General features: G+C 40.7%; 1 protein-coding gene across 3 annotated transcripts in view; it reads right to left on the bottom strand.

Moving 5' to 3' along the window:
• Window positions 1–6,483: 6,483 nt before the first annotated feature.
• CTNND2 (catenin delta 2) overlaps window positions 6,484–9,785 on the bottom strand; it is a 937,337-nt gene continuing 934,035 nt past the window's right edge. For all 3 annotated transcript variants that reach the window (XM_060009660.2, XM_060009661.2, XM_060009662.1), the window contains one exon: window positions 6,484–8,298. In XM_060009660.2, the coding sequence (XP_059865643.1) occupies window positions 8,041–8,298 (258 nt within the window). In that variant the 3' untranslated portion in view covers window positions 6,484–8,040. The remainder of the gene's footprint in view (window positions 8,299–9,785) is intronic.

Genomic DNA, 9,785 nt, shown 5'->3' with positions numbered 1-9,785 from the left:
GTATGAGCTAGATTATTTTAGGGTCTTATTCTAGGAATTTAGATATCAATACAGCAAGAAGCTATCTTAAGACTTTTTTTTTTTTGTATGGACTCTGTGATGATGCTACAGCAAAAACCAGATGCAGTAGACAGAATAAAGGCCTCCCAAAGATATCTGCATCCTTACCCCCAGAACTGGTGAATATGTTGCCTTACATGGCAAAACGGACTTTGTAGATGTGATTAAGTTGGAGAGAGTGAGATGGGGAGATTTTCAACGTAATCACGAGTTCTTATATGGGAGAGAGGGAAGCAGGAGAGTAAAGTTAAGAGAGAGACATCAGACAGAGTTGCTGTGTTTCTGGTCTTAAAGATGGTGCCTAGGAATACAGGTGACCTGTAGAAGCTGCAAAGAACAAAGAAATAGACTCTCCCCAAAAGGAACACAACTCTGCCCACCCATCTTGAATTTCTGTCCTCCAGAGATAATAAATTTATTTTTTAAGCCATTGAATATGTGGTGATTTGTTATAGCAGCTGTAGAAAACTAATAGGCTACTGTAATTGATTTACTGTAGGAGCCAGAAGCAACTGTGTAACGTTATTACTGGGTAGAGGGAATATTTGCCTCAACACGCCCAAGGTGGGAAACAGTGTTCTACTTCTTTACTTTTCTAAAACAAGACTGTGCCCTAGCTGTCATTTTTATAGCTGCTTTCTCTCCTCTGGGCTTTCGCAGAATCTGAGGCTTAAAGGGCCCAACAAAATGGCTCAGGTTCTCAATATCTTCCCGCTCCAGCTGCTGCTGGCCCTGGTCTGGGATTCAGTGGGGAGATGGTCCAGGGCGGTCGTCTTGCCCTCCAATTCACGAATTCCTCTTCTGCACTGCTCTGTTCCCCATTCCTCTCCACGTGCTTCAGCTTGGGGGCCTTCCCTTCCTCCGTACTCCACAGAGCTTGCGACCCTGCTGACTGCACCCAGAGTCCCCACCCCGAGAGTTCCCAGCCCTTACCCCGCTAGGCCATCTCTCCTCCCAGGGCAGGGCATTTGCTCCCACTCCGACTTGCATGGGTGACAGTCAGCGCTGCCCTCCGTCCCTCAGAAAACAGTCTCCTTCACTCGGACCTGCCCCCTTAGAAAGCTAGCCATGCTTCTGCACAGCACTCTTTTCCTTGTGTCTGTTTTCCAAGAAGTTTTGTACCATACATCTTACGTGGTAACTTCCGTCAATGTTGGTAAGTGAGTGAACGTTAATAAACTACATTTGGACAGCAGTTCATAGTGTCATAAGCAGTCGTACGTGGTGTCCTAGAGCTGGCCTGCGTCAGCAGGAATTTGCAAGGTGATGGTTAAACACAGCCATTATTAAGTATCACGTTATATAGATTTACAATTAAATGAATTATTTAGAAAATAATGGTAATAAATACTCAGAACCCATCACAACCTAATTATTTTACTACATTTTGCTATTACCTATGCTCTTGAGGTTATCTAAATTACTATGTTTATTTTATCTGTATCCTGGAAATAATATATTGGTCTGTCACTGAGCACCACTTTCGATTCTGCATTTGGTGACATCATATTGGTAGCTTAAAATCGGTCACGGTTTGTGTATTTACAGCACAGAAATTAGCAAATACTGTAAACCGAGGAATTTTTCTTTTCTTTTCTTTTCTTTTTAAGAGTCAGTTGTTAAACATTCACTAGCACACCTGGTCATAAGCTCAATCTGATCTTCACAAAAATTGTAAAGTGGAAGCACAACATATATTGTCACACCCACCCCCGTTTACTAATAAGGAGAGACCCAAACATTACCTAGCTTATTCAAACAGGGTTTCTGAGTCTTAACTCTGTATTTTCACACACACATATATATAAAATTATGTATACATCTATAATGAGATTAATCAAGTAATGAATTCTTGAATTTATTTTAATTTTTCTATAAAGTATTACTCCTTAGAAAAATAATGGCAGAATTATAGGTTAAATTAGGATTGCCAGATAAAATACAAGGTGCCCAGTTATATTTGAATTTCAGATAACAATGAAAACAAATTTTAGTGTAAATATGTTCCCAGTATTGTACAGGACATACTTATATTAAAAAAAAGTATTGGCTATTTCACTGAAATTTAATTTTAACTGGACACTCTATCTTAATTTGCTGAATCTGGTAAGCCTAATTAAATACTCTTTGTTTACATATTAACATGATGGGAAGATTTCTTGCTATAGTCCTATTAAATTATTAAAACATATAGCTCTAACTTTCAAACTTTACTAGGGTCAAAATTAATTGCAGAAAAATGCTTATGATTCCCTAGTAACTGGGTTAGTGACTGTTGTCCCAGTGAACTTCCACCCAAAAGGGACTGCCAATCTCCTCTCTGGCTTTTTAGACACCTCTGGAGTAGTCTAAAGCAAAACAGAACCGTTAAGAAACCTAATTTTCCTTGTCCTTTCGTGTCCATTTCATACGGCAGTTTACTAGTCATTTCCTCCTGGTCCTAACAGCCATGAGCACATTTGGTGCCAGTTCTGTTATCTGTTGTCATCACAGCTTCTCCTTCTTCTCCTTCTTCTTTCTTCCTTCTTCTTCTTCTTTTCTCCTTCTTCTTTCTTCTTCTTTTCTCCTTCTTCTTCTCCGTCTCCTTCTCCTTCTTCTTCTTCTTTTCTTCTTCTTCTTTTCTCCTTCTTCTTCTTCCTCTTCTCCTTCTTCTTCTTTCTCTTCCTCTTCTCCTCCCCTCCCCCTCCCTCTTCTTCTCCTTCTCCTTCTCCTTCTCCTTCTCCTTCTTCTTCTTCTTCTTCTTCTAGGTTTATAGTAAATTCTCGGTAAGTAAAGATTCTGCCCTTCAGAATCTTGGGTCTTGAATGAACATCTGGATGGGATGCTTCCCTAATGGAACTTGTGAAAGGTCTGGGCCGGTGAAGCAGCTGTTGGCAGAGCTGCTGTGATTGGATGGCTGGAGATGGAGATTGGAAGCCAGAGCCATTCATCTGTAGCAACGTTTCATTTGCTGTGAATGCTCTGAATCTTCTTTACCTTCATGGGGCCCAGGGACCAGTGTCAGTGAGTGGAAGGTGTGGGGCTGGGAATTGTGGAAACAGAGAAGGCAGTCATGACATCACGTTGATAATTTAGGTGGCGTGTGTTACCAGAAGAGGAAGTGATAAAGGGCGATGTAACTTGGAGACACTCCCATTCAGAAACTATGTATTCCCAAAGACAGTGTGACTCAGAAGGAAGCTGTATCAATGTTCAATAATACATCAGACCTCTTTTACTTCTTAGTTTTTTCAACGCTTTAATCATCTTTCCTTTGTTCTCGTTGGAGACAGAGCATGAGCCCACAGAGGGTGTAATTTCTTAAGAACCTAAAATTACTCTAATACTGATAGTGAATTGAGGCAATAACACAACTTCAGACCCATTCAGTTATGAATCCATAGTGTATATTACTGGTAGTTAAAAGAATAAGATAGAATGATAACTAGAGAAAGTGTTTACAGAATGCCTTTCTGCTTACCAAAAATTAATAATGGGGCTATTTTTTATAATCTATTTTCCTGACTCTTCAGAAAAGCATATTCTTATTCTGAGGACATGATGATGTGAATATGTAAGTCTTTACCTTGAGATTTTTTTTCATCAGTCCAGCCTTCTGTTACTTCCTAGGAGAAGGCAAAGGAAAGTCTCTAGAATGTGTGTATAAGTGCTTAATGATGGTCCATTTTGGAATATTTGGGGAATTAGATGCTCTTCAAGTGATTTCAGAGGAGAGCCAAATTCTTTCAGTCTCTCTAATCTGCTATTCTCAGGTCCGGCTTCAACTTATTCTGGTCCCCTCATGGTTGTTAGATGGCTGCCAGGAAGCAGAGTCGCCATTTGCTTCCATGTTTGCATTCAGCTGGAGGAAAATACAAACCCAAGACCCCAAACCTTTCCTTCTGACATAAGGACATGGATTTTTCTCTCATTTTTTAGTTAAATTGTTTTTTACTTATGATAAAACTCACTGCTTTTGCCATTATTAAGACATATTGGCTACAAGTTAAAGAAGCTGAATTTATTAAGGCAAAATGTTATCAGTTTTATGATAGATTGGTAGATTATATCAGAAAGGCAACACCGGTATTTCCAGTGCTAGAGGCTTTTCCATAATCTTGCCACTACTGCCCCCTCTCCCCCACCACCATCAAGAGATGGAGTCTATTTCTGCCCCCTGCCCCCTGGAACTGAGCACTGTTTTGCAATTGCATTGAGTAATGGAATGCATCTTGACTTTCGTGGCTGGTTCTTTCTCTTGGGACATAGACTTTGGGAACCCTGAGATGACATATCAGGATTTTGACCCCCTTGAAGCATCCCTGCTGGCCAGAGCCTATGGAGGGACCTCATAGGATGTCTGAAGAGGTGCAGCTATTCCTGCCCTCAGCTACTGGAGTTTTCCAGGCCCAGGTGCCAGACATTTAAGTGATTGAGTCATCAAGTGATTCCAGCTTCCAGCCTTTGAGCCTCAGCGGCTGATTCTGAGTGGAGCAGAGCTGACCTGTCCCCAGGGAGCCCAGACTCAACTGCAAATCTCTTGAGTGAAAATACCGTGTCTTCAGAGAGCCAAACCTCACTTCTCAGGGGCACAGCTCTCAGATATAGGGGGACAGTATCAGTCCATGAAGAAGGGCTGAACTAAGAGAAACAAAACAGGCCAAATAAATTTATATACGTATATAAACACTGAATTTAAACACTTCTTTTTTTCATAGCAGTTTTCTGTAATGCCTGAGTCTTATCAACAAGAAATGGGTTGTCACTGGTTAACCTTAGTTAACACCAAGTATGATGTGACAACTTGTGTAACCCTCATTCTTATAAACCTGTCTGACATTTTATTGTCTAACTCACGATTGACATTGAGGATTGATGTATTAATTGTGGTATTAAAATTGAATCAGTATTAAAAATCTGATTTAATATTATTCATAGTGATATAGTTTAAGTGTTCCTTACTTAGGCCCTGGCAATCAAAGCTCTCAAGTGAAAACAACAATGGGTCCTTTTTCATACATAATGTTTGGATTTCACATTCTATTCAATACATTGGGTGTAAGTATGGTCCACCATAAGGATTGAGAGGAAAAAGAAATTTTCTATTTTCTTTGTTTTCCTCTTTTCCTCTGAAAAACACCATTCCAATCTCAGTAGAAAATCCAAGATCTGGAGGCTCTTGTAGACCCAAGAGGCAGCCACTTAGGAGGACAGGGTCACACTTGGTCACTTCGGTACAATGAAAGCCAAAACAATGCTTCTGGCCACTTTCGGTTTTTGTCCCAGGCACACGTGTTATAAATAATAAATCACCCATTGATCAACCTTTATTGCCAAGGAGATGGGATGGCTTTAGGCCACTTCACAGTTCAGATAAAACCTCATCTATCTATCTATCTATCTATCTATCATCTATCTGTCTATCTCATATATCATCATCATCTATATCTATATCTATCTATATCTATCATCTATCTATAGATATCTATCTATATCTATCTATCATCTACCTATCTATCATGTGTCTATCTCATATATCATCATCATCTATATCTATCTATATCTATCTATCTATCTATCATCTATCTATCATCTATCTACCATCTACCTATCATCTATCTACCATCTATCATCTATCCACCATCACCATCTGTCATTTCTCTCTCTCCCTACTTCTTACTTCCGTGTGTGTATGTGTGCGTGTGTATGAAAAGGATAAAAGAATCAACTTGAGTAACTATGAACACTTTTAATTGACTTTCTCCTAGCTCTAACTCTGCTTCCAGAGGTTTCTGGCTGAATTCGTTCATGTCAGCCTGGTGCCAGGTGTTCTTAAAAAAAGCACAGGCAGCAGAGACTTCCTTGGTCTTCAAGGGTTGCAAATGTTGGACTTGCACAGACTCAAAGTCACAGAGGAAATATAAAGCTCCTGCTAGGACAAGGACTTTTTGACATGCATTAACTTCCCTCTGCACAACTCAAGCCAGAGAATGAGTCCTACTCCTTACTTTTGGAAAAGTTAAACCAGCTATTTGGTTATGGACAAATCATGTCTGTACCATATCTCTGCCTTGATGAACTTTACTATTTCATTCTATGACAGTAATGAAGTGGAAACACTGTCCTCAAAGCTACATATTTATATCTCTCTTAGGGGCTGGAGCATTCCTGGGAGGGGACCCAGAAATGTGTATTCCTATAGTAAACAGGGCGAGAAGGGCCAACTTGTAAGAAACTGTAGGACAACTCATATGAAAATATCTGTCTACCACGCTGCTCTAGAAAAGAGCTTCTCATTTGCACAGATATGCATGAACAAGAGATCGTTTGGTTGTTGCTAAATTTGGAGAAAGAACCATGAATTTTAGACTTTGAGCTGAATTAAACTACGTAGAGCGAAGGGGAGAAAGTTTTAAAGGAAGATGGCAGCCAATTTCTTTTGTTATTTAATGTTTTATTTTTTCAAGAACAGTTAACATTTACTAGGCACCTATTGGCCTCAGTCACTTGCATCTAAAGAGCAAAGCTAATTTACCCACAGCCCCTGTTCTTTTGAATGGTTAGCCTTACTTCCTAGCTCTGTTAACAACTATTCTACCATTAGCTTCAAGTTCAGTTTTAATAATCGAATCCATAATTGTCTACTGCTCCCTGCCACACGAACAAAAGAGTTTGGGGGGAATAAGGCGAGCAGTTTACATTTTCTGTGGCTATTTCAAGTAATTGGCTCCAAAGTGAAATTATTGAGTTGGCCATGGTTTATCATGTTCTGAGGGCATGAAACATGGAAGGAAATGGGCCCGTAGAAAGGGTTGGTATCCAAGAATGCGTGAATGTGTGAGAATCCTATAACTTTACCTCCACTGGCCTAATATCCTGAGTCACTAGATGGTCAGAAGTATAGATAGAGTACAAAAGGAACGGCTGATGTACATTCATACTAGAAACCAAAAACAAAGTTTGTACAAGAGGAACAGCAAATGAAATAGCTTCTATCCAAATAAAATCTCACACAGGTCATTTTTATACATACATGGACACACACCCACACACGCACAGACACACGAGTAGAATGTGTGTTTTGTAAGATAGGTCCTTGGAAATAGACATTCTTAGCAAATATGGATGACAGATCAATTGTAATTTATTTTCTTTTAACACTGTATCATCATAAAGAAAACTGGTATAAATGAAAAAATCTATTTCAAATATCTACATCTAAAATTTTAGGCAGTGAAAAAGCACTTTGTTGACAAGGAGTGTGGAATGATGGATGTTAATTGTCAGAAACTGTTGAATGCCTTGCTTAGTTGCCACAAACAAATTCACATATCAGAACGAACAATACTGCTAAATATTCCTTTTTTCCCATTTTTTTTCTGTTAAAACATACTGCGAGAAAGAAAAGAAAAACTGGAAATCCATACATCTTTCAAAAGTTTGAAATTGAAGCAATATTTAGAACCATAGATGAGGAAACGCCGCAGCATTGGTGTAATATACACAATGCGCTTTTCTTCTTTAATCTGTAATGTACATCAAATACTTTACAACAATGCATTAACAAAGGGCAAGAAACATCTTGCTGTACAGAGGAACCCGAGTGCAACTTGAAGCCTAGAATCACAACGGATGAAGAGTAAACAAAGCGTGAGAAGCCGTCCCTCTGAAGTGTGTGAACCACGTGCCTCTGTGCTTACAACCGTCACCCCGACCGCCTTCTGTGCTGCCTTCAGCCACATTCAGTGGAAAGCACTTTTTAGACTCTCCAGCCCGCGCTAGAAAGGTGTTGTACAAGGTCAGATTGAGGATCACTTTCTATTGACTTTCAAGTTAACGTTCGATTCAGTTAGCTTTCTGAAATAGCTCTTAATGTTTCCTTACTGGTTATCCCAGCCTTCCTATGGAACAGGCTTTAACAAACTAAATTTGCAGGGGAAAAGAAAAATAGCAATGTCTGTGGTCTTGCATGCACATGCACTGTTCCCGGTGCTGCCTGCCTCACACCCAGGAGTCGGGGGACGCGGGGTAGTGGCTCGTTTCATAGTTCAGTTCACTGTAGGGACGGGCAGCAGAGTAGAAGTCGACGTAGTTGCCCGTGGACTTGAGTCCCAGGTGCATGTACTCGCTGGCCGGAGGGCGGTGGTGGACCTGGTCCTCGAAGAAGGACTCGTCGTAGTTTCTCGTGGAATTCGGAAACGGCTGGTAGGTGTCGTAGTCTTTTCTGCTGGGCTCCTGTGGGACTGGCTGTGCTGAAACCTGCCCAGAAAAGAAGATCCACCTGGGTTAGCGCATTTGCCCTTGACCCGTCCTCCCCCGCCGCCGATGCGCTCAACCCTCTCTCAAAGTCAAGGCTCCGAACATCCTCCATGCGGTTACCAGTATCGAGCTTCTCCTGATTGACTTTCCTTTTTCAAGTTGGTTCCTGAGTCCATGCGCTATCATTCTAGGTAATCTTTTTTTAAAAAATTATTATTATGGTAAAGTATACATAACATAAAATGGACCATTTTAATCGTTTTCAGTGGCATTAAGTAAATTCGTCGCCTGGGCCACCGTCACCACTATCCATTTTCATAACTTTTTCATCATCGCAAACAAAAACTCTGTATCCATTAAGCTTCAGTCCCCATCCCACCCTCTTTTCGCAGCTTGTGGCAACCGTCGTTCTATTTTCCACCTCTATGAATTTCACTAGTCTAGGTATCTCATAGAAGTGGAATAATAGAGTATTTGTCCTTTTGGGTCTCCCTTCTTTCACTTAACATCATGTCCTCAAGGTTTATCCATGTTGTAGCATGTGACAGAATTTCCTTCCTTTTTAAGGCTAAATAATATTCCATTGTATGGAGAGACCACATTTGTTTATCCACTTATCCACTGATGGACACTTGTATTATTTGCACCCTTTGACTATTGTGAATAACGCTGCTGTGAATGTGGGTGCACCAGTATCTGTTTGAATCCCTGCTTTCAATTTCTGGGGGGTATGTAGCAAGAAGTGGAATTGTTGGATCTGATGGTAATTCAATGTTTACCTTTTTGAGAAATTGCCAAAACTGCCATGATAGGTGAACCATTTTACTAGTTAACCTTTTTCAAATTAAAGAGGTATACACTAGACACTACAGAACACAAGTAATTTATAGTCATCTTTCCTGCATTTTTTCCATCACACCTGGGTGCTGTAATCCCAGACAAAGAGAAAGTGAAGATGTACAAGGTCTAATGGTCACTTGGGCATCCTCCTGACAGCTCGGAGGGCTGTGACCAATACCTCTCTGGAGGATGGAGGCTTCCCGGTAATAGGGCCATTCCATCACACCTGCCTAAGTGACCAGGTACCACAGCCTTAGAAGGATACAGAGAAGCATGTGAGAAGAAGAGGGAATCCACTTCAAATACTCTATGCTCTGGAGAACCAAAACATCTCCTAACTTGGTTCAATTGAGAATTGATGGGACTCGAGAATAATGTGGGATTATGAAGACTTTGGTTAGGGGAGAGGGGTCTTCAGACTTGTCCAATGTCCCCCAGCCCACTTCAGTGTCCCCCATTTCCATTCCTGTCCTCTGCAGGTTACTGTCTGATGTAGGGGGCCTTTAGGGGCTAAAGGGACCACAGGATTCTTCGGGATACGTGAAGTTTAGTTAGTTAGTTAGTTCCCTCCGCTTTGCTTTAAGGACAGTAAAACAGACAGTGTTCATAGGCTGATAACTAGCATTTATATGTCAGGGCCTAGCTAT

Source organism: Delphinus delphis, chromosome 3 (genome assembly GCF_949987515.2).
Source record: "Delphinus delphis chromosome 3, mDelDel1.2, whole genome shotgun sequence".
Lineage (NCBI taxonomy): Eukaryota > Metazoa > Chordata > Mammalia > Artiodactyla > Delphinidae > Delphinus > Delphinus delphis.
This window is presented reverse-complemented; position numbering and strand designations above follow the sequence as displayed.